Below are 25,374 nucleotides of genomic sequence, written 5' to 3'. Positions count from 1 at the left end.
AGCGGTTGTCTGTGTGTTTGCATAGGCAATGTGCATGTGTGTGTGCTTCTGGGTTGATGTGGCTGTACATCCAAGCGAACAAGATACAGTATGGTTAGGATGCCTTGTCTACATATGCAGTTATGAAAGTTTTTTTTGTTCTGCAGCTGTGTCTCAAATCTGTAATTACTGTTGTGATGTGTCATCAGTGCACATCATGCTACAGATGTTCCTGCTGCCTGCACAGAGTGAAAGAGGAAAAAAAGAGGAATCAAGAAAGAGAAAGACAGAGAGGGAAAGAAAGAAAAATAAATGAAGAGAAAGAAAGAAACAAAGAAAAGAAAAAGTATAGAAAAAGCAAGAAGAAACAGAAGACTAGGCCAGATGAAAGAGCATTAAGGATGAAACCGTAAATAAGATTATAACACAAAGTAATGAGTGGGGGTGGGGGGGGTTGTGCATTTTGTTCGTCCCAGAGACTGGTTTACGTCAGTCAATCTGAAAGATGCATATTTTCACATTGGCCCCCATCAGACAGAAACTTTTTCTTATCAGGGAATAGCCTACAGATTTTTGGTGGTGCCTTTCAGACTGTCATTAGCACAGAGAGTGTTTTGGCAAGTGTGTGGAAGCAGTGCTAACAATGCTAAGATTAATGGGTCTTGAGTGTCTGCTTACCTAGACGCTGGTGGAATAACACAGTGAAGAACAAGTGTTATCCCCCCAAATTCCTTGCAAACCCCAGTTCTCTGATAACAGGAGTGAGGTATCTCACCCCACTTCCCTCCTTGCAGTTGCACAAAGAAGAGATGCACAGAGAATGAAGAAGAGACATGTTGTGGTGTCTTAGATAGGGAGGTGGGGCTCCCTTATCACTGCTGTGATTTGGACTGTCAGCTGACAGACGTGGTGTCCTTGCTTCCAGTGTCTGTTAGTCAATGTAAAACTGCAATTAATCACAGATTTTGAAAGTGGTAAAAATGTGTCATCTTAGGAAAGAAAACAAAACAATGTGTAACAATGTTTTATTAATATTTTCAAACAAAGCCTCCCACAATTTAAAGATAGAAATACTCTTAAATTGCACCAATTTAGTAAAATTTAATTTGCATGCATTAATGTGTTAATTTCAACACCTTTTAGAAAAAATTATAATAATTTATACCACATTATAGCCTTTATTTTATTATTTGAAAATTGTTTTATAACTGTAAAATTAAATATTTAGCAGAGGTTCTTTATACTAGAGCACCCATATCCAACTATAAACCATAATGAAATTCATGATTGATTTGATTTATGACTTTTACAGCCCTAGTATTTAGAATCCATGTTTATTGTACCCAGCATGTACAGAATGTCTAATCTTCTCTTCCTCTGTGTATGTGACAGGAGTATAAAGTTTCGAGCTTCGAGCAGAGGCTGATCAGCGAGATTGAGTTCCGTCTGGAGCGCTCACCTGTCGAGGAATCTGACGATGATGTCCAGCATGGCGAAGACATGCCCGGAGAGGTTGCACCATTTTTGGATCAGAAGCTGAAGCACTACAAGGTCTTTGAGGGCATGCCTGTGACCTTCAGCTGCAAGGTCATGGGAGACCCAAAGCCAAAGGTGAGAGGTCATCACACATGCAGTCTAGCTCTCTTAGCATATTTTAATCAATGAATTTTATACTAAAGCAACTTAAAAGAAAATGCAATTATTGTTTTTAACAAGAACCTCAGCAACTAGTTAAGGATACAAGTATCACTCCACAAAGTCACTGAGATTAAATTATTTTCCCCATTCTGATAGATGATGTGAACATTAACTGAAGTTCTTGACCCCTATGTGCATGATTTTATGCACTACACAGCACTGCTGTCACACGATTGGCTGATTAGATTATTACATGAATAAGTAGGTGTACAGGTGTTCCTAATAAAGTGCTCAGTGAGTGTAAATATGTTTTTAATATTTTAAACTCTGAATTTTGAATTGCTAAAGCCAAAGTGGTTATAATTGACAGTGAGCCTGACAGTGAACCTACTCTTGTGATGGAGAGTCTGCCATGCAATGTAGTATTATTATTATTATTATTATTATTATTATTCTGAAAAATGCCAGTGGCTCACGGTATAGGGGGTTGTGTTTATTTTACAGTTAATGGTGCTTTACAAAGGGACATTTATGCTGTAATAAGGGATTGGAGGAGGAGAGGAGACCGTTATGATGGGGTTGATGGTAGAGTTTATCAGCTGTTACGTAAGGCTGGTTTCATCGGAAGCTTTGCTTGCTTCAGTGTTGAGATTCCTTCCATATATGGCTGTCTCTCTTTAATTGTCTCTCCCCTTCTTAGGCCATGTGTCCTCCAAAGCATTTTTTTCCAGTTGAAAATGTCAGTCGCTCTTCTGAAAATGCCCAGCTGGGAGCGTTTGAGAGCGCGCTTTGGAGGCACAGCATTTTTTCAGTTGAGATGCATTGGTTGCTATGATATGCAATACCTGCAGAAGTAATGTGTTGCAAGTACCTAATTTCGCAGATAGTTTGTGTTATCAACAAGTACTGAATATAAAAATTTCAGCACAAGGAAGAGTACTTGCTCTGGATGAAGGGAAGGCTGAAGCATTATTTTTCATATTAATATTGTGGCAGTCCGGGAATGACATCTGGTACAGACATGAATATTAACTTCTCCATTGTTGTTCAGTCGTTATATAAGTAGGATGTATAACGATGTATGCCATATTTGTCCCACGCCGCCTCCACTGTGATTGGACGGCTGGGTAAAAAGTGACAGTTACGAGTGTGGAATAGACACTCAGCGCCTCGTCACGCTGCTGGTTTTTTAAATACACGGCGCTCCTATTGCAAACAGTTGAAAAAATACACTGGCCTCAGGAAAAAATGCTTTGGTGGACACACAGCCTTTCTCGCTCACTACAATGAAACCACTGTAATGACAGTGTGATGACAGCAGTCTTTATAATAACACGAATGATGAGGAATAGAAAAGGAGAGAGACAAAGTTACTTTGGAAAACATGTTGCATAATGGTGTTTATATATGTTTGTGTGTGTTTATAGGTTTACTGGTTTAAGGATGGAAAGCAGATCTCAAAGCGCAGTGAACACTACAGGATCAGCCGCGAGGCGGACGGCACATGTTCCCTGCACACAGCAGCTGCCTCTCTAGATGATGATGGAAACTACACTATAATGGCAGGCAATCCAGTGGTGAGACACACACTTAATAGAATGCACAAAAACGAATTTACTGTTCATAAATCATTAGAGCATTAAAGGTGTTTTAAGCTATTTTTTCATGGAAGTGTATGCAAAACAATTGTTCTGCTCCCTGAAAGATATAGAAATATGTGTTGTGAGCTATCTCAATGGTCTCTGTGACAACACCAGAAATGTGTCTGCGAGCCACGGTCTCTGATTTTTTCTGCCTGTCAATCATTTTATGATTTTTGTAGTATTGTAGTTGCAGCAAATTATTGAGGCTTAATGCCATTTTTATGCCATGTTGCTCTTAACAGCTGTCACTTGAGGGTGCTATTTTATCTGCTGTTGTTTTGTACAACCACTTCTGCTCTGTGTCCGTCTCAATAAAATTAATTTGGTATCTTTAGGATGCTGGGTTTTGGGAAGAGGTGGTGAGGCTTATCCAACTCCCCTTTTTCTCCCCAATTTGGAATGCCCAATTCCCAATGTGCGCAAGGTCCTCATGATGGCATGGTTACTCGCCTCAATTCGAGTGGCTTGCCTCCGCGTCCGAGACCGTCAATCCATGCAGCTTATCATGTGGCTTGTTGAACGCAGAGACATAGCACGTGTGGATGCTTCACGCTATTCACTGCGGCATCCATGCACAACTCACCACGCACCCCACCAAGAGCGAACCACATTATAGGGACCACGAGGAGTTTACCCCATGTGACTCTACCCTCCCTAGCAACCGGGCCAATTTGGTTGCTTAGGAGACCTGGCTGGAGTCACTCAGCACGCCCTGGATGCAAACTCGTGACTCTTGAGGTGGTTGTCAGCATCTTTACTCACTGAGCTACCCAGGCCCTGGTTACAGTACCTTTTTATTTCTTAGGATAAAGTGAATTAATCAATTCAGTCTCATTTAATTTTACTGAAAGGATTTTATCTGATTTTTTATATTTTTCTCTCTCTTTTTCTCTCTCTCATACACACAAATGTTTACATAGCATCTAAATGAGGACATGCCATTGACTCCTATTGTTTTTATTTTCTTTAAGAAGTTAATAACTATTAATATTGTCCACTTTTATATTTAAAACAAATATAACTTTTTTCAAATGGGGACATCCTCAAATATTTTGAGGTTTTGTCAGATTTAGTAAACTTTAGCCACAATCAGTACATTTGCATGCATAGGTATAGTCGAGCTACAGCGGGATTTTGTGTTGTCAAGCTACTGTCTTCACCTGTCTGTTGGAGCATGTGCACAACAACAAAGCCTATTGTGGTCTGATTAACGTGTATACGTGCTGGACGAAGCTGAGCTACAATCGCAATATCTAAGTCTGTTACTGTTACCAACAAAGTGCTCACATCCATATCTCTCTCACTCTCTTTAATGTCGCCTCTACCTCCAACGAGTTCATACAAAATTACCTCCTAAAAAAACACCTGTAGTGTCTCATGCGTGTCAATTTTCAGTAATCTTATTAGCCCTCTTAGTATTCTTCTAAGAAATGACTTGTGTGATTTATAATGATAATATACGGTAGTGCTTTGGTTATTTTCAGATAATAAGTGTGTTTTTTTTTTTTTTTTATTCTGGATTTCTTTTTTTAATCTTATGAAATATTCTGATTTAATTCTCTCCCTCTCTGTTTCTCCCTCTTTCAGGGGAGGGTGAGCTGTACCGGAAGGATGATGGTCCAGGCTGTGAACCAAAGGGGGCGGAGTCAGCGCTCGACACCTGGACACATCCGCAGGTAAATAAAGCACTGCTGTCGCTGATCAAACAGAGACAGATGCTTATACTGGATACAACAGGTCCAGGATCAGGTTTATCCCCATAGCCTAATTGCTGAGATTCCGATTAACACAATGACAATCAACACGTTGTCATTACTACTATCAATAACCTGAGATGCTCAATGTTATTAGCACTTAAGCAGGGTGTGCCCCATATAAAGAATACCTGTATATGTTGGACCATGATACAAGAACTGTTTAAGAAAGAGTGTTTTGTTAAGAATAGAATATGTGTGTGGGAATGTTTTCCAAAGGGTGGGGTTTCCTTTAGATAAGCTGTTATAATATATCCAACCTTTCAGGTCTTTGAATTCTTTACTAATTTGATTGACAGAGTCAATGGTGTCTGAAGGTACTGCACAGTGTGCCAGCCTATCATTCATGGCACGTGGAAACGATTCCCTACAAAGTAATCTAAGCTTCTCTCGATCAGATTATTGATTCCGTATGCATTGTAAAACTTGACATTTGAGATGGGTTTTTTTGTTCTTGCTACTTCATCTGGTAGAGTTTAGTGTGAATATGTTCTAGTGTAGCTGTGACAAAGTCTGTGAATGATCTTGAATCATGTAGCTCTACTGAAGAATGTGTTGTTTGTGCTGACATTCCTGCAAATAAAATATCCACAATGAAAAGAAGAGAATGAGTAATGTGGACTGATCACTGAAACCACATTCAGAGGTAATGAGAAATGAATGACCACATTGCATTTGTTGTGTAAATGGTAATCCATACTCTCAATACATCCATACAAACATATGTGTGGCTTTCAAAGTCTGGGCCCATTTGCAAGAAACCCCTTAAGTTAAAGGGATAGTTCACCCAAAAATGAAAATTTCTCATTATTTGCTCACCCTCATGCCATCCCAGATGTGTATGACTTACTTTCTTCTGCTGAACAAAACGAAGATGTTTAGAAGAATATCTCAGATCAGTACAATGCAAGTGAATGATGATCTGAACTCCAAAAGCTCCAAAAAGGAGATGAGGTCAGCATAAAAGTAATCCGTCAGACTCCAGTTGTTTTATCAATGTCTTATCAATAGTGATCCGGTTGGTTTTGAGTGGGAACAGACCAAAATGTAGCTCCTATTTCACTGAACACCTTGTCATTTCAGTCTCTAGGCACGATCATGATTTCAAGTTCGATTACACTTCCTAGTGCTTGACGCATGTGCAGGGCACTAGATGGTGTTATAGGAAGTGTAATCAAGCTAGAAATCAGTGTATTAGGGTTTTCTTAACTTGAGGGGTTTCTTACAAATGGATATGCAATACAACTGACAACTATTGTACTTCGGTTTGTTTGACATCAACATGCATATTTAATTGAAGAATTACAGTGAATTGAAATCGAAGATTATTTAGAAAGCAACAGTCAACTCTTAGTGCTTTTGCACACATGCAGTAACACAGTGACATACGTGTAGTCATGCAATCACATTACAAGTGGTCACATTTGATGCATGTCAACATCAGGTGTAAATGGTGTTCTGTCTCGCCTGACCACTTGTGATAGTATCACCCAAAAAAGATGTTGATGTAATTTGTAAATGGGGGTTTCTATTCTCTCTCTTTCTCCCAGACCACGCTCGAGGTCCAGAGACAGTGGTGATGAGAATGAGAATATTCAGGAACGTCACTTCCGCCCTCACTTCCTGCAGGCCCCCGGTGACCTTATTGTGCAAGAGGGCAAACTCTGTCGCATGGACTGCAAGGTAACCCCACAAACACTGCCCCACTTGTTAACCGCTCTTATAGCTTCTCATGTACTCCTTATGAGCAGATCTCTAAAAAGAGAGGAAGGGACTTTGATATTTATGATCTCAGCATGCTTTCTTTCTTATCAATGTGAATTGTCATAAACTGCACATACTGGGCAGAATAGGATGCTGACAGTAAACATCCCATGCCCAAAAAGACTTAAAAAAACAAGAAAAAAAAACTAAAAGGAATATTCTGCATCAAATACAAGTTACGGTCAACCAGTTGCTCTGTGGCATGTTGTTGATAACAGAAAATTATAACTTTCTGAAAATATCCCTCAGTTTGTAAAAACAGTCAAAGGATGTGTCATGCACTTATAATGGAAGGCTGTGTGGCACATGAAAAGAGTGTGTACCATAGACTTGCATTTTAAGTACATTTGTTGTTTTTTCGGCAGTTCTGTTTAGTGCTGCTAATGGCATAAAAATTGCACTTTTTACCTTAAAGAAAACAAATAGAAACATCATAAACACAAAACTGTCAAACAGATGTTTCTCGTGATCTTAAAAATATTTTGATCTAGAGCTGTATGGTTACATTTTTTTAAATTGTTTTGTAGAAAGAAATATAATTGTGCCACCATATTAATTTATTTCATTAAAAAATTAAAATTTTATTTAAAAATAAAGTTTTTGAAATGGAAATTTCAGCTGCGTGGCATGTCTGACGCAGGTGTAAATTGACGGGTCCTTAAACAAGCCCTCATAATAAATCTCCAACTGATTGACAAATTCTCTTGTGTAATGGATTGCTGTGAACTGTGTGCCAATGATTGGTTTATGTTCAATAATATGGTAGTAAACAATACATTGTATTCTAAAGCAGATTTTTTGTATTGTCTAATGTAATGCATTTTAATTATCTGAATGTTTTTATTTTATTTATAATTATATATATATATATATTTGTAATATTTAAAGATAACTATGTATCATTACTTCATCATTCTATATTGAATTATTGTTATATGAGGGGCTTTCTCAGCAAATATTTGTATATGCGATTAATCACGATTAATTAATCAGGACATCATGTAATTAATTTGATTCAAATGTTTAATTGATTGACAGCCCTAATATTTATATAGAGTATTATATGTTCATCTTGAAGAGGTGTGCTTGAATGTAGCTAGAGTCAGCGGTGCCGAAGAAAAGGACAATAGTAGGGACATATCAGATGCAGAAGGAAAGGTTCTATTTGTATCCTCTGCATTCTGAGGGCAAGAAAAAAAGTTGAAGCTGCATGTTTCATCCCTTTATAAGATGATGAATGGCCTTAAGTGAAAAGCCGGAATTATCGTCTCGGTTTTCTTCCGGTCTCTCTTTCTCATGTTATTCACTTTTCTTCTTTCTCTCAGATCTATTTCCATTGGATTACTGCTGTCTCTAAAAGACTGTCCTGTCTGTATCTTTCATTCCCTCTGTCTCAGCATTTTTTTTTTTTTTTTATGTCCTGTATTTCTTTATTTCTCTTCATATGCTTTCTTATTTACCCCCTTCGAGGACAGAAACTGGATTTTCTTTTCTGGAATAGATTTGCGTGCTCTTGCAACAAGTTTTGCGTTCCCTCGAAATAGTTTTGCATTCCCTCGCAATAAATTTACCATGGCTTTACTATAGTAACCATATTTTAACCTTGATATTCATATTAAAACCATAGCAATAATAAAGGAAAATGAAAACTATAGTAACAAAAATCATAAATTTGTAGTTATTATGGTTTTACTATAAGCCAAAAACAAAACCTGGTTTTCCTACAACAGTCATGGTTACTATAATATTACTATAGTAAAACCATAAAATTATGATTTTTATTACCATAGTTTTCGTTTTCCTGTATTATCAGTTTTCACTACGAATGTTTAAAATATGGTTGAACCTTGATCAATTTATTGCAAGGGAACAAAAAACTATTTTGAGGGCACGCAAAACTTATTGCGAGGGAATACAAAACTAATTCAGAAACAAATAGTCCTCTAAGGCAAGGGTGGGTACACCTGCTCCTGGAGGGCCACTGTCATTGTTTGATTAGGGTTGGAGCTAAACTCTGCAGGACAGTGGCCCTCCAGGAGCAGGGTTCCCCACCCTTGCTCTAAGGGGTACCCCTCTCTCTCTCTCTCTCTCTCTCTCTCTCTCTCTCTCTCTCTCTCTCTCTCTGTGTCTCTCTCTGTCTCTCTCTCTGTCTCTCTCTGTCTGTGTCTGTCTTTCTCTTTTGTTTTGGGCCTAAAACTTTTAAGTTTCATTTGTCTGTCCTCACTGCTTTGACCTCCTTCACACCTTCTGTTTTGGTTTTAGGGTTTCCACAGTTATGGAAAACCATAGAAATAACAATGAATTTTAAAATTCATAAAAGTCATTTGAAATTCATAAAATCTTACCAAGTCATGGAAATGTCTATAGTGAATCCAAATCTTTTTAGTCATGCCCATCTCTAAAATATATACATCATTTAGCTAGTAAATAGGTTTTGCTTGGACAATTTCTGTAAGATAATTTAAAAACAGTTCTTATCCAGTGATTATGAAAATCTGGAAATATCAAATGGTGTGGGAACCCTTTTGCTTTTCTTTGTCTCTCATTTCACCCCTTACTTTAGCCATGTCTCTGTTTTTCCAGTTCGGATTGATTGTACTTCATCCATGTATACCATATAACTCACTCTCTTGTTCTTTAACTGTAGTATTAAATTCTGGGTCTGAACTGCTGCCCATGCCTGGCTGTGAAACCACATAAAGAATAAAGGTTCAGTGTACCATAGAGGGATTCACACGCTATAAATAGACACTGATCAGAAATGTGCACACACATAGAGCGCTTAATGTCAGTGGTATTTATAGAGCTGATTTCTTTCCGCTGGCTTTGAGGCTTTCCAAACTTTCCAGGCCAAACATGTCCCTAGTTGTAGGAAGTTCAAGAGGTCTGAAATCAAAGGATGGAGTCAAAGTGGGTTTTTTTTTAATTTATTTTCAGTTTTCTGGTTTTTCACATTTGGAATGAAATTATACTTTTTTGTCTGTGAATAAAAGTCACTCAAACTGACTGTAGTGTTATATGTGATGGCCATTCAAAGCATCACACAGGGAATATCCACACCCATGGAAACAGTACTTCAACAGAGAGCTCAAACATGAACATTCCCAGGAACATCACAACAGATAAACAAGTGTTAAAAACATCTAAATTTGCCCTCTCTCTGTTCCAACACACAGGCACACTCACTGGTGGTCTGTCCCTGGCACACCTTTGGGTGGGGTAGGTGTTGTGTTTCTCAGGAATGCAAGGGTTGTTGAAAACAGCCTTAGCATTGTGCACAGACTCATTTCCCATGAGAGTCACGCACACATACAGCTAACAGGCACAGGTCAACAAGTGTTCATGCACATGTTGGAAAAGCATATACACTAGCATTAGACCTGGGTTTATATATTTTAAAGGGCAATGCAAGGTACTACATTCCACTTTAAAATGCATTTTTATAACAATGCCAAAAAAGTGGCATCTTTTACTGATTCTGTAGAAATGTTAAATCTGTCTAAAATTGTCCTGCCTATTGTCCTGTAGGTAAGTGGTTTGCCAACACCTGACCTCATCTGGCAGCTAAATGGCCAGACCATCCGTCCAGACTCCTCCCACAAGATGCTGGTGAGGGAGAATGGTGTTCACTCATTGGTCATCGAGCCGGTCACTAGCAGAGATGCAGGAGTGTACACATGCATCGCCAGTAACAGGGCTGGACAGAATTCATTCAACCTAGAGCTAATTGTTGCAGGTATACTCACACAAGCACAATATCTTCTTCTGGATAGGGACTATACAGTTTTTTTCTTGTTCATAGTAATTAGAACATGACTTTGATTAGATAGTATTATCATTTTAATCATTATAATGTTGATAATCTGACTACACAGCTACAACTTCTATTAATATGCAGAGCATAAATTACATGTCTTTAGACCAGTGTTTCCATACCATTTTTGCCATAAGTACAGCATCATCAGTTCAGCTCAAGTATCCCTTCATTGACACAAAACCAAAGATGTGTACCAAAGACTAAATATAGTTTGATGTTATTATTAATATTGTAATATCTCTGATGTACAAAATGTAAATTCACACTCCACACCCCATAATGACAAAACAAAAACCAGATAACTTTGCAAATTTATTAATAAGAAAAAAACTTGGGGGCCTGGGTAGCTCAGTGAGAATTGACGCTCACAGTCACGTGTTCGAATCCAGGGCTGCTGAGTGACTCCAGCCATGTCTCCTAATCAAACAAATTATCGGATTGACTGTCTCTGAAGTGGAGGCATCTGAGACTTGTCCTCCATCACCCGGATTGAGGACTCCACGCCACCACGAGGGCCTACTAAGTAGTGGGAATTGGGCATTCCAAATTGAGAGAAAAGGAGATTAAAAAAAAACCTGAAATATCACATTGACATAAGTATTCAGACCTTTTGCTATGACACTTGAAATTTAGCTCAGGTGCATCCTTTTTCTCTGGATCAAATTTGAGATGTTTCTACACATTGATTGAAGTTTGACTTCAATTACACGCTCATCATCTGCGCAGTATCATCCCAACGGTGAAGCATGGTGGTGGTAGAATCATGCTGTGGGGGTGTTCTTCAGCGGCAGGGACTGGAGACTGGTGAGGGTCGAAGGAAAGTTGAACGCAGCAAAACAAAGAGATATCAATAATGAAAACCTGGTCCAGAGCACTCAGGACCTCAGACTGGGCCGAAGGTTCACCCTCCAACAGGAAAATGACACTAAGCACACAGCCAAAACAACACAAGAGTGGCTTAGGAACTACTCTGTGGATGTCCTTGAGTTGCCCAGCCAGAGGTTAGACTTAAACCCAATCTATCATCTCTGGAGAGACCTGAAAATGTCTGTTGACCGATGGTCCCCATTCAATCTGACAGGGCTTGAGAGGATCTGTAGAGAAGGCAGAAAATCCCCAAATCCAGGTGTGCAATGCTTGTCGAATCATACCCCAAAAGACTTGAGGCTAAGTACTGAGTTAACGGTCTGAATTCTTGTCAATGTGATAATTCAGTTTTTTCTTTCAAACGTCTGTTTTTCGCTTTGTCATTATGGGATATGGTGTGTAGATAGATGTGGGGAAGAAATAATGTTAACATAATTCTGCAACATAACAGAAAAAATTAAGGGTTCTGAATACTTTCTAAATGCACTGTATATACAGTATATACTGTGTGTGCGTATACAGTAAAAATATTATAAATTAGGCCTACATTTATATTGTTTACATGCTTTGTACTATTTCCAAGTATTTACATTATGTACTGTAGAACAAGTACTTAAATGGTACTGTCTCTTTAAGACGACCAGCTGAGCGCATATTAATGAGAGTAAAGTTGCACGGCTTCTTTATTAGAATTAAATGTTCCTTTATGTTGTTGTTTTGATTAACAACTGACTATAAGGATATTAAAATAGACATCAATGAAAAAACGCATTACATAGATCTCACCTTTGAACATGCATTACATTTAACTATGTAATACGGTGTTGTGGTGGCGTATTGGTTAAAGCACAGGGCTGTTAATCAGAAGGTCAGAGGTTCTAACCCCACGGCCACCACCATTGTTCCCTTGAGCAAGGCACTTAACTCCAGGTTGCTCCGGGGGGATTGTCCCTGTGATAAGTGCACTGTAAGTCGCTTTGGATAAAAGCGTCTGCCAAATGCATAAATGTAAATGTAAATTTAACTAGTCAAAAGAAACTTTTACTCTCAACACCAGTGAAAGGATCTTGGTGCTGAAATTTGCATATTAAAAGACTGATCATCTAATTTTGAGAATAGATATCGAGATCGTTCAAATGAAGATCACACATTTTTGTAATTTATTTATACATTTTATAATATTAATGTATAAATTTTTATCTGATTTTTAGGGTTTGAAACCAAGAACCGGTTCACTTTTTTTAAACCAAATTATTTTCTTGACTTTCAATTCCGTTAACACTTGAACATGCATTCTCCTGCCAATGCAGATGGGACACCGTGCTAAAATACTGTTAGTGTTTCCTGCGCTAACATTCAGCGGCACTGAAGACCAGAGAAACCAGATTCCCGAACAAATAACTTAAGTCTGTTCTTTTGAATCTACATGTTAAAACATTCTACTGATCAAATGACTTTTATCAGCTCGTTCTTATTAGTGAATTAAAAACTGAACTGCAATTTATTAATTTCTTCATGTCCAACTTGAAATGAACCAAGAATTCGGAGTAATTACTGGATGGTTGTTAATATGATGACAATGTGAAAACCTTATCAGTTTTGTTGTAATTAGTGGTGTTTTATAAAACATTATTAATAGTTCTGTTTAAAATATGTAATGAGTTCATTATTTGGTAAGAGATTGCTTCTTATTTACTAATATTTTTTCCATATAAGTACTAAAGATTCGTTAATCGAACCATTTAGAAACCGAAATCGTTAAGATATCCATCACAACTTATTTTTAAAGTCATGAGTTATTTAAAAAAAATTGCAACAAATATGTGTGCACACAAGTGTATGTATAAATATATAGCAGTTTTAAAGTTTTTTTTTTTTTTTTTTTTTTTTTTATCATCTTTTATTTAGCCAAAGAGATGCATAAAGCCCCATGCTTCATTGAGAAACTCCAGAACACAAGTGTCGCTGAGGGTCACCCTGTGCGTTTAGAGTGCCGTGTGTCTGGAGTTCCTTTCCCACAGATCTTCTGGAAGAAAGAAAACGAGTCCCTCACTCACAATACAGACAGGATAAGGTATGACATCTCTGCCACTCACAGCCCTGCTACAGTCATTCCACCAATCAAACTGCAGATATACGAACTGAATCGTTTAAAATACTTGAGTCAAATCTTCATCTCTCTTTGTCAGCCACACCTCTTCACAAATCACTTTGTGTGCTCCTTATGCATTTATACATTATGGCAGCTCAAGGGAGTCTGGTACAATTTATGTACACCAACAGTGACAATAAAAGCCTTGTAAAAGAATCGTTCACACATTAACCTACCGCAGGTGCTACCGTCTCTGCCACCTCAGAGAGACGAGACCTGTTAGTCACTGTAGAAGTTGTAAAGTTGGCAATTTCACTGTTTGTGTATGTGGTTTACATCTTGATTAAAGCCAAAGTATTATGTTTAAGTTCTTGAGTTGTTTGCCATGGATGCCCCTCAATCCTGTTTTAGGAATACTACGTTGCTGGTGTGTCATCCTGAAATTCTGTTTTACAGCATGCACCAGGATAACTTCGGTTACCTCTGCATGATCATCCAGCCGGCACTGAAGGAGGACGCAGGCTGGTACACGGTTTCAGCAAAGAATGAAGCTGGCATCATCTCCAGTACAGCACGTCTTGATGTGAATGGTGAGTAAAAACACACAGCGAAAATAAACATTATTGAATGCGAAGTATATCAAGGATAAGAGGTTATTATTGGTAAAGGTCCAAACTGCACTAAACCGAGACAAAGTAGACTTTATCAGTTTCTCTATTCAACATGAGATATGCTTCCATAAATTAATTCGGACAAGGAATAAATCTGTATTTAATCCAATAAAAGCTCTTTCCATTTCTTCCACCCAATGGAGTTTCTATAGTAATCTCATCGACCAGTACTGTGTTTTTGCCATCAACAACATGTTAAACACTACAGATGCATTACCTAAGGTTAAATCAACAATGGTCTGGAAGTATTTGTACTGGAGTCTTTGAAAATGTTTTTAATCACAGAAGGCATGTAGTTTAATTCTGAATGTTATAATCTTAGTTACGATAACGATGGCCAAATGCTACCAGTCTGGATTGAAAGAGAACATTCCAAGCAATTTACGGTTTTCCTGAGCAACCACTGGGCGGCACCATGATGATTCTAATTGCATGTTTTTTGTTTCTGGTCTCGAGATGCAATGTAAAACTAACCGTTAGGAGAGATCCAGACGGAGAACAACTATTTTTGTGTTATTTGGAGTAAAAATTAATTTCATGCTGAATTTGTGCAGTTGTTGGCTGTCATAACTCAAAGAAGTTAATGATATCAATGTAAGTAACCTTGGAGGCACTGTAAAAAAAAGATAATCTTGACTCTCTGAAGTTTCGGCACCATAGAGCCACATGATTTTGACAATTTCTACAAATGTAATTCTTTACCCGCTATGAATACTGTATATGCTGATGCGAGTAAAAAAATTTAAACTGGAAATTAAAAACGGGCGAATCGTGTAGGACTTCCGCATTCAGGAAATGGGTAGATACAAGAAAGTCTCCATTTCTTTGAACTTTTTGTAACTATGAAGAACTACATTCTGGGGGATTTCAATAAGTATGTATTGCATTCATTGATAGCATTGCTTATTTGCACACGCTGCCGGCATCTTTTTAGCTCCCAGTTTACTAAAGCAATTATGCAAATCAGGTATTTGCACAAAAACACCCAAAAAGCATACTTTTCTGGAACTGTGCTGCATTGCTCTATCACAGCTCTTTAGAATGCCGAAAGTGCAATTGACTGCATTACACACTTACAACACTCTTAATTATTTAATGATTTACTGCTGCCGTTATCAATAAAAAATATACATGAATATACATTTTTACACAATTGCAATTTAATAAAATACTGCTTTCCGTGGCAGCTCATGGCGCTATGTTAATTTTGACTGCCAAAATGTTTTTTGTAATAAGACACATTCTATAATTAGCCTGATTTAAGGTGTGTTTGCACTGAACGTAATGACTGTAGTCATGTTTCCATACAAGTTACAAATTTGATTTATGCAAAAAAATCTGAATATCGAAAAAAGATTATAAAATATTTGCTAATAAATAGTGCTTCTATCACGTTTTTAAAAGAACAAAGTCTTCACTTCTGGGGAAATTGCCGCACAATTGAAATGAAAACGGACGTTGAAGCCACTGTGGCTCTTTTATGACATGCTATAAATTCCTAGTTGAGGTTTAGAGTGCACAGACAAAATGCTCTGACAAATGTCACATTTGTTAGTGTTCAGCAGCACATGCCCTATTTCTGGGATTAATGTGCAACTACACACACTGAGCACTTTATTAGGAACACTTTGGTCTTTATTAAGTGCCTGACGTGGTCTTCTGCTGTTGTAGCCCATCCGCCTCAAGGTTTGACATGTTGTGCATACTGAGATTCTGTTCTGTTCACTAAAATTGGTTATCTGAGTTAATGCAACCTGTCTGACAGCTTGAACCATTCTGACCATTCTCCGTTGACCTCTCTCATCAAGGCATATCCGTCCGCAGAATTTTGCAGACGCTCACTGGATGTTTTTCTTTTTTGGCACCATCCTGAATAAATTCTAGAGATTGTTGTTTTTGAAAATCCCAGGAGATCAGCAGTTACAGAAATACTCAAACCAGCCCATCTGGCATCAACAATCATGCCACGGTCAATTACTGAGATCACATTTTTCCACATTCTGATGGTCGATGTGAAAATTAACTTTAGGTCCTGACCCGTATCTGCATGATTTTATGCATTGTACTGCTGCCATTCGACTGACTATATAGTTGCATGAATAAGTAGGTGAACAGGTGGTCCTAATAAAGTGCTAAGTGAGTGTATATTCCTATATAAATTCTACAGGAATATATTCAGTAAATGTGTTTCCATCATATTTATTGTCTTATCGAATAAAAAAATGTATCCTCCTGAAGAGAGGGTCTAAGGTTTTTTTTAATTATTATTGTTGTCATATTGGATGCAATATCTCAAATCTTTCATAAAAATATGTGGATGGAAACCCAGATAGTGACAATTAAAATACTCTATGGTGCAGTGCTATTTCAGTGCATTTAGCACCTGATTTTGCTGGATTGCAGGTGGTCAATGAATACTGTCGCAGGTTTTGCACCCAAAACGCCCTCATTGTCTAGACATATTTATTGCAGCCTGTGATTTCTTGTAGCTGAGAAAGATGTTTTTCTCTATTCCATCCCTTAGCCCAGTGGCAGCAGACTCACACCCCAAAGCCCAAGAAGGTACGTCCATCAACGAGCCGCTATGCTGCTCTGACAGAACGGGGTCTGGATGTGAAGGCAGCCTTTTTCCCAGATTCCAGCCCTCTTCATCCTGGTGCCCTAGTGGAGAGTGATGACCTGTAGAGACTAGCACAGAGACTATCCCTCAATTGCATTGGCAATATCCAGTGTACGCCATAATCCCCACCCATTTTCCAGTAGAAACCTCTTTGAGAAAAGTGATCGAATGATTTTAACAGCCATTCATTCAGTCAGACTCAAGGGGAGAAAGGAAGCTGGTCAGCATTTCCTCAGAAATTTTGATTAATGATATTTAAGATCAGAAAAAAGACCATTAACTATACTTTTGTCAAATGTTTTCTGAGGGGAAGTAATTTGGGTGCTTAAGTGAGGTCATATCCTGCTTGTAAACAGACTTAAAGGTTCGCTGGCATACTTAACATACCCACATATGCTATTGAACACAAATATACACACCAGCACGTGCTTTGAGGAAGGAGGTAGTATACTGATGATCTCTTTGTTATTTCACAAAGTGCCCAAGATATCTTTAATGATATTATAAATATAGCATCTAGCTCTGCATGTTACTACAGTGCCAATATGTAACACTTTATGTATTTAGTAGTTACAATGCCTTAGATTAGATATATTTATGAAACGCTAGTGGAAATATTTTCTCTCCAGAACAGGAAATAGAAATTTTAAGGGACAGGGCTTTGAAGAAATGGGGAAAAGCAGAGGACGCACCTAAAGCTGTAGAGACCTGATAGTCCCTGGAGCTTCAGGTTCCTTGCAATGACAAAAGAGATTCCAGATAATATTCTGCTTCTTTTCTGTCAACTGAAGTATTGACATATGCACACTGCCATTGAGATGAGCTGTGTCTGGATCTCAGCACAAGTCCAGAGGTGTTACACAAGGCCGGGCCTTTATGATCATTTCCCACCCCATCTTTTGTTAATTTTTAGGTGAGTTTAAAAGTGGATACTGATATGTCATTAACATGAGTTTTGGCTGAATGACAGGTTTTGGTGAATACAGATGTTTGTTGTGTTTCCATGAAAGCGAGAATGATGAGAAATGCCTATGATGGAAGTACAGGAAGTTTGTGGGCTGTGCAGAGATCTTCTGGTTATTGATGAAAATAAGACGTTTATACATGTATGATTGATTCAGAATTATTTTAATGAGGATGGTTGTGCATGGAATGAATAGATGGTAATGCTTTGACAAGTAGGCTGCAGTTTTCAGGTTTGGAATTACAGAAACATGCAAAAACTTGCACTCAAAATGTGACATTGATGGAAACAGTTTGTAAAGGGTATAGTTTACCCATTTGCTCGACCCTTTGATGTTCCAAACCTGTATGATTTATTAGAATGTAACTTTAATTGCATTGGAAAAAAGATGGAATGAAAGTGAATGCTGATTAAGGATAAAATGTTGCCAAACATCTCTTTTTGTGCTCCAAACAAGAAAGCCATACTGGTTTGGAACAGCATGAGGTTGAATAAATGATGACAGAATTGTTATTTTTTTTCAGGTCAGCTATCTCCTTTTAAGTATTTACATTTGATTGTGACTTATTGCTGTCTGAAAATTGTTTAGAACGGACCAGTATTTTCTGTGTCTCATTCACACGAACTTTCAGATACGGTTCCCACAACATTTGCTTTTATCATGAAATTGAATATAAAATACTTTTTGGGTAATTCAATAACTTCATCTCATACACTCACTGATATTTGCAGCATATATACACAATATAACAGAAATATATATGTATAAGCCTTTTATTACATATGTTCTTACTTACACAGCCGTTTTTTTCCTTGAAATAGACAAAAGACGATAGGGGGCTCTTATTCTGCAAAATATTTTCTGTTTTCCATGCCAATCTGTACCTGTATATGGACTGTACTCATTCTGTTTTGGTTTATGAATAGTAACATAAATAAACATCTCTGAAAGTATGAAGTCTGGGTTGAGTCCAAGTACTCTTGGGAAGAACATTAGTCAATTAAGCTAAATAAGCTTTTCATGATGGTGAGAAGACCAGATCTTACTTTTCTCTTAACAGAATTTGGTTAATGATAAATTCATGACATTTTTTTTATTCATCTGGCTTGCCCTTTGGGGTTTAGCTCATCTGTAATGGCACCAACGCATTGCTGATGTAAATACAGAACAGAACTATGATATCAGAAAGTGAATCATATTCTCCACACATTGACCTGTGACCTCTGTCATCCTAAGTATGGAACATGAAGCCGTAACCACACTCCAGTGAGCTAAATATAACCTCCACCTCCCTTAATCTAATCCAGCTGGGCCCTCACTACTCTTACACAATGCTGTGGGTGTGTGTGAGAGAAAGAGAACTTTGAGTCATAGTTTTCAGTTGAGAAAAACTCTATTCCAGTATGGAAGAGAGGCATAAATGCTTTAAATCTCAGTAAGTTCTCATTCAATTGGATTCATGTGTGGATGTGGCCTAAGAGTCATTACAAGGCCAGCTGCAGTCCTCCGTCCACTAGTAGAATCTGCCCTGTGATATAAGGCGACTCCAGGAGGAAAACAACAGCCTGGGCCACCTCTGCAGGTTCCCCAAAACGACCCAGTGGAATTCTCCTCACAGCTTCATTATTCTCCAGCCCAGCTGTCATATTTGTCCGAATGAATCCTGAATGTCCAAAAGAGAGATGGAGAGAGGGCAGAATGAGAGTGATGATCTGTACTCATATGGCAGAAATCATACAGGTTAGTCTGGAGAGAGTAGGACCAGTGGGGAAAAAAAAAGGATGGCAACAAACCTGGAGCCACTAAGTTGACTCGAATATTTCGGGTAGCAACTTCCTTCGCCAGAGAGTGGGTGAATCCTTCCAGTCCTGCTTTACTAGCACTGTACACACACTGACCAGCATTACCCTTCACACCCACCACAGAGCCTGAGGAAACATGACATTAACATTCATATAACAGTCCCAAAGGATGTTTACCCAGTCTAAATGATATTGAATAAATATATGCCATTAACTTGTCTTTTTGAATATAAAAATTTAGTTTATATGAACTAACTGTACACATTATGAACTATAATTTATAAGTAGAAAGAGAAAACTGCATTGTTGATATCTGGTGTTCTTGCACCATCTAGAGGTGAATAAGAGAACACAAATCTCCCAGCTGCTGAAAACATTTTCCAGCTTGAACTGTCATTCCATCTCTGAATTAAAAGTAAATGTAAATCTATATCAGATGATCATAGAGTAGAGGAATATAGAGAAGATATGGCTCACCTATGTTGACGATCGCTCCTCCGTGGCTGAGCATGCTTCTTAGAGCAGCTTTAGAAGTAAGCATTGAGCCAAGCAGGTTTGTGTGCAGAACAGATACCATGTCTTCAGATTTACTCCTCAATAATATTGCATCTCTAGTAGACAAAAAACTTAAATTGCCACCTCTTCACTATCATCAAGCACAAAATAGGACTGGTAGCCTACATTCAGTCCATAGCACATTTTTGTGCATCACTGCTGACCTGTTGATGCCAGCTGCGTTAACCAGGTACCCCACATTGCCACATCTCTTACTGATGGTCTCAAATGTTCTCCGAACAACCTCTTCTTTAGAGACATCACAGCTAAGGCCCAAATGCTGTCCTGCAGTGAAATATATACTTCAGAGTTATAACTGCTATTATTCTATCTCATTTTGAAGGAATATTCCAGGTTAAATGCAAATTAAGCTCAATCAACAGCATTTGTGGCATAATATACTATTACCACAAACATTTATTTCGACTTGTCCCTCCTTTTCTTTAAAAAAAATCTAATAAATCTGGGTTCCAGTGAGGCACTTACAATGGAAGTTTTCTGTGTAAAGTTATAGCCAATTTGATGTACTGCCATCCACCCATTTATGATAAACGACAATTGAAACAACTTAACAGCTCATATAACACAAGTTTCTACAGAAGAATTGTTAAAAGAACACAAGTGCTTTTATACAATTATAAGCTTCACATTTCTGACTTTAAATCTTTAAAATATTGGCCCCATTCACATCCATTGTAAGTGCCTCACTGTAACCTCGAGTTTTGCCTTTTTAAAGAAAAGGAGGGACGAGTCAAAAAATGTTTTTTGCGGTAATCAAAATTATGCCACATATGCTGTGTCGATGCAGGGATGCAAACTCATGAATGGTGGAAACCTTGAGAAAATCATAGCAGGTGTTCCAGATGTATAATTTCTGTTGATCTGTTGTATTTAAAGCATTTTGTTTTTAAGTGTTTAAGCTTAAAGTAACCCTTTCAAGTGATTTTAATTAGGAAATTGTAGAAAATTATACAGAACAAATTAGGGAATAATTAGCTTTAGCTGAAAGGTCAGTAGTTTGCATCCCTGTAACAGATTTTTTTCTTTAAGATTACTAATGCACTCATTATAGTTATGGGAAATTCAAAGTGATTCACTGATTCACCTCCGGGTAGAGAATCAGCAGCAGCCTGTGCAGCCTCCTGATTCCTAGAAAGCACCACAACCCTATGACCCCTCTGCGCTAACTGCTGAGAAACTGCTTGCCCAATGCCACGGGAACCCCCAAACACTACGACCAGTCTGGACATCACAACACTACAAGACAAAAACACTCACAAAAAGAAGACTGCTTGCCAGAGACCAGACATTGTATCAAAGCAGGTGTAGAACCAGATTCTATGATTAAAACAACGGGTCAGGTGGTTTTTACGAAACAGGGAAAACCTTCAAAACAGGATTTTCAAGGCCAGAGTCCTTAAGCGGAGTAAAGGTGTTCCAAAAGTCGTTAGGGAAAACAAATTCAATCCAACACAAATCTCCTCTCAAAACTACCCATTTAATGATTTTTTTTACATTTGATTGATTGTTGTTTGACCTTTAATTGAAATGGGTTTATGAGGGAATGAGGAGCATTTAAAACTACCAACTACCATGCAGCATCATTTAAAATCAAAAGTTTTCATTGTATAAATGTAGTATTCACTGTCAGCCATGATTACTTTAATGAGTTAAAGTGTCAAATAACAGGGTGGTAACTGAGATTAAGCAAGTAATATTTGGCTGTTCATTTGAGTCTAGCAGGGCAGCCCCCATGTGTGGACCCTCTCCATGTAGAATAAAACAGCTTTTATAAGGTTACTGATATGACTGATGTCTTCAAATTTCCTACATATATTGCAAAATTTCAATTCATGTCTTTAGGAGACAAAAATGTTTAATTCACCTTTAATATCATGGCATTAACAATCATAATAATTATAACAATTATGTTATCAATAATTAATGAATATTTAATAATCGTTCAGTACCATAGTATAACCATCTGAAACCATAACTATACCAAAGTAATCTCACAGCACCCCGGCAGAGATTTGTTAGGGGACTATCAGACCTGAAAAGATACTGATACACTAAAATATAGGGCAGACTTGATTGTTTAATCAAGAGTTAAGATTGCCACTGAAAATGATCAATAATCGCTTCTTGGTTGGTTTAAAGTGAATGACCAGCACTTTCTCTTAGCCACACATAGACTCAAATGACTGTGCAAAACAGTCAGTTTAACAGCAAAATATTCAGATTTTTAGACGACAAGATGTAAAACTCACGTTATATCGATTATACAACACGTTCGAATCGCCCTTTCTCATTCACCTAAATTATGCTTGTTGCTAAATGTGAGGTTTTGATGGAATGGGCGCCGCCATATTGACTGCACTATCCGCCTGAAGCCTGTAGGTGGAGCCAAACGCACTGCCACAGGAACTGCACAGTCGGGACAGTAAAAAAACAAAAAAGTAGCGACAGTACAGTATGCTGCTCCTTGAATATGGAGGACAAAACATGCAAAAATAATAAATAAATACATAAATAAATAAATGTCATAATAAGAAATTAAATAAAGGAATAAATGTATTGATAAAACAATTATAATTACTTTTTAATTAAAGTTATTCCTGAATTTATTTTTGTATGACTTTTTTTCCTTTATTTATTATTTTCTCTTTTTATTTTTATTCTTTAAAAAAAATAAAAATATTCTTTAATTTGTTTTTGTTTTTTTTATTATTTAATTATGCATTCATTTATATTTATATTTATTTATTCCCACATGTATTTATTCCCATATTTAAATATTCCCACATGTATTTATTTTTATATTTATTCTTACATTTCTGTATCTTGTATGATAATTATGTGGGCTGGTCCTGCTGCTTACTATTGGCTTATTGTAGATTGAAGCATGTGCTGATTACTCTTGACTTGTTTTGATGTGACGTTAGGTCATAGCCATATTGTGTAAACTATAGCTATTTGTGGGGCTAAAAACATAAGAGCTTAATATTTTGATGTCTGCAAATCCATAATATTGTTTTCTGTTGTTATGATTGTTCATTGTAAAAGATACAACCATGCTTAATTTCCCTGATCGATTATGTATGTATACATCTGCAATAAAAAAAATAAAAAGTCTATAGCTGACTCTTCACATATATCTAGAATTAAGTCGATAACCACACATCAAATAACTATGTTTCATTTAGAATAGTGGTGCTTATTGATGTTTTAGGAGAGCTGTATGCTGGTATGAATGTCGTAGCACATCCTGGATTGTTAAACTCTCTGCAAGACGTTTACCTGCATATTCAAAATCTGTGCGAGTCAGAGGGTGCTAAGGTGGGATGTCCATCTGCTTCCGATAAGTACTATTGAGTCTTAACCAATGATGCACTGGAGCTACTGCAAGGAGCCTCCCTCATTTCCATGTTGCACACAGAAAAGTAAAAATAAATACATGTATAAATAAATAAATAAATATATATATATGGGAATATATAAATATGGAAATAAATATATGTGGGAAAAAAGAAATACAAAAAATGTATTAAAAGTTAAAAAGAATAAAAATAAAGTTAAAAATAAATATAGAAAATAATAAAGGAATAAAGTCATACAATAATAAATTCAGGAATACATTTATTTAAAAACTAATTATATTTGTTTTATCAAGACATTTATTCCTTTTTTAAATTTTTTTATTATTACATTTATTCATTTATTATTTATGCAGGTTTGGGCCTCCATAGAAGTGATCATCTGTGTTCTGCAACTGCTTTCGAGTCCTTGAATAAGGTATAACGTGCGAGTAAGGGCAGCCGGTGGACTTTCTGGTGCCCTCTTAGGGTAAGATGGTGCCCCCCCAGGGAGTTGGTACCCTAGGCAGACTGCATAGTCTGCTTATAGGGAGCGGCGGTACTGCAAAAGCGTAGTGTAAGCATAGAGTAATACACACAGTGAAACATTGGAGTGCTGATGGTGTGAGACCATCAGTACACATGAAACGTCTCTCGTCCAATCAGAATTGAGGACCGGAAATAACTGTTGTATAAACTCATCAAAAAAAGAAACATCCTCTCATTTTCAACTGCTTTTATTTTCAGCGAACTTAACATGTGTAGATATTTACAAAGATTCAAAAAGATTCAACAACTAAGACATAAACTGAACAAGTTTCACAGACATGTTACTAACAGAAATTGAATAATGTGTCCCTGAACAAAGGGGGGGATCTCCCCTCATGGACTGCACCAGATTTACTGGTCAGGATGAGCCTGCAGTAAGGGTACCACATGAGGGAGGAGTATGTATTGTGTTGAGATTGCCTGCAATGACAACAAGCTCAGTCCAAAGATGCTGTGACACACCGTGCTGTCTTAGGCATTTCACATTAAGAACATTGCAATTTATTGCCCTGGCCACATCTGTAGTCCTTATGGCTCCATGCAGCATGCTTAAGGCACATTCATGCAGATGAGAAGGGACCCTGGGCATCTTTCTTTTAGTGTTTTTCAGAGTCAGTAGAAAGGTCTCTTTAGTGTCCTAAGTTTTTATAACTGTGACCTTAATTGCCGTCTGTAAGCTTTTAGTGTCTTAACGACCGTTCCACAGGTGCATGTTCATTAATTGTTTATGAACAAGCATGGAAAACATTGATTAAACATTTTACAATAAAGATCTGTAAAGTTATTTGAATTTTTACAAAATTATCTTTAAAATACAGTCTCCTGAAAAAAAGAATGTTTCTTTTTTTGCTGAGTTTATATACAGTATACAGTATGTATATGTATACACTACCGGTCAAAACATCTGAAACACTTGTTTAAATGTTTGAAATTTGTTTTGTAGACAAAAATATAATTGTGCCACCATATTAATTTTTTTCATTATTAAAAAAAAAATTTAACTATAAAAAAAACTTTTTGAAATTGATAACTCTGACAAAATAATAAAGAAAAGCAGCCAATAATTGCCTAACATAGATGGGAACTCCTTTAATAAGGTTCAAAAAGCATCCCAGGGTGATACCTCAAGAAATTGGTTGAGAAAATGTCAAGAGTACATGTCTGCAAATTCTAGGCAAAGTGTGACTACTTTGAAGATGCAAAAATATTTTTGTTTAGTCACAACATATTTCCCATAGTTAAATTTATGTTATTACATAGTTTTGATGATTTTACTATTATTCTAAAATGGGTGAGAATGAG

At 37.2% G+C, this 25,374-nt stretch overlaps 2 protein-coding genes across 8 annotated transcripts in view; one reads left to right on the top strand and one right to left on the bottom strand.

Moving 5' to 3' along the window:
- Positions 1–18,763, top strand: part of palld (palladin, cytoskeletal associated protein) — a 147,790-nt gene extending 129,027 nt beyond the window's left edge. For all 6 annotated transcript variants that reach the window (XM_052095411.1, XM_052095415.1, XM_052095410.1 and 3 more), the window contains 8 exons: positions 1,372–1,590; positions 3,045–3,194; positions 4,848–4,936; positions 6,565–6,697; positions 10,307–10,514; positions 13,371–13,536; positions 14,011–14,144; positions 16,750–18,763. In XM_052095411.1, coding sequence (XP_051951371.1) covers positions 1,372–1,590; positions 3,045–3,194; positions 4,848–4,936; positions 6,565–6,697; positions 10,307–10,514; positions 13,371–13,536; positions 14,011–14,144; positions 16,750–16,910 — 1,260 coding nt within the window. In that variant the 3' untranslated portion in view covers positions 16,911–18,763. The remainder of the gene's footprint in view (positions 1–1,371; positions 1,591–3,044; positions 3,195–4,847; positions 4,937–6,564; positions 6,698–10,306; positions 10,515–13,370; positions 13,537–14,010; positions 14,145–16,749) is intronic.
- Positions 18,764–18,913: 150 nt separating this feature from the next.
- Positions 18,914–22,566, bottom strand: cbr4 (carbonyl reductase 4). Of its 2 annotated transcripts, XM_052095416.1 has the most exons (6): positions 22,438–22,566; positions 21,273–21,424; positions 20,332–20,452; positions 20,090–20,223; positions 19,604–19,738; positions 18,914–19,473 (listed from the first exon to the last, which is right to left on the bottom strand). In XM_052095416.1, the coding sequence occupies exons 2-6, from the start codon at positions 21,415–21,417 to the stop codon at positions 19,295–19,297; spliced, it is 714 nt and encodes a 237-aa protein (XP_051951376.1). In that variant the 5' UTR covers positions 21,418–21,424; positions 22,438–22,566; the 3' UTR covers positions 18,914–19,294. The 2 variants fall into 2 exon arrangements, with proteins under 2 accessions (XP_051951376.1, XP_051951377.1); XM_052095417.1 differs by having other exon boundaries at positions 21,273–22,548.
- Between the last annotated feature and the right edge of the window lie 2,808 nt (positions 22,567–25,374).

The sequence above is a fragment of the Xyrauchen texanus genome, chromosome 28 (genome assembly GCF_025860055.1).
Source record: "Xyrauchen texanus isolate HMW12.3.18 chromosome 28, RBS_HiC_50CHRs, whole genome shotgun sequence".
In the NCBI taxonomy this organism is placed as follows: Eukaryota; Metazoa; Chordata; class Actinopteri; order Cypriniformes; family Catostomidae; genus Xyrauchen; species Xyrauchen texanus.
The sequence above is the reverse complement of the archived record's forward strand: the minus strand, read 5'-3'. Positions and strand labels throughout refer to the sequence as shown.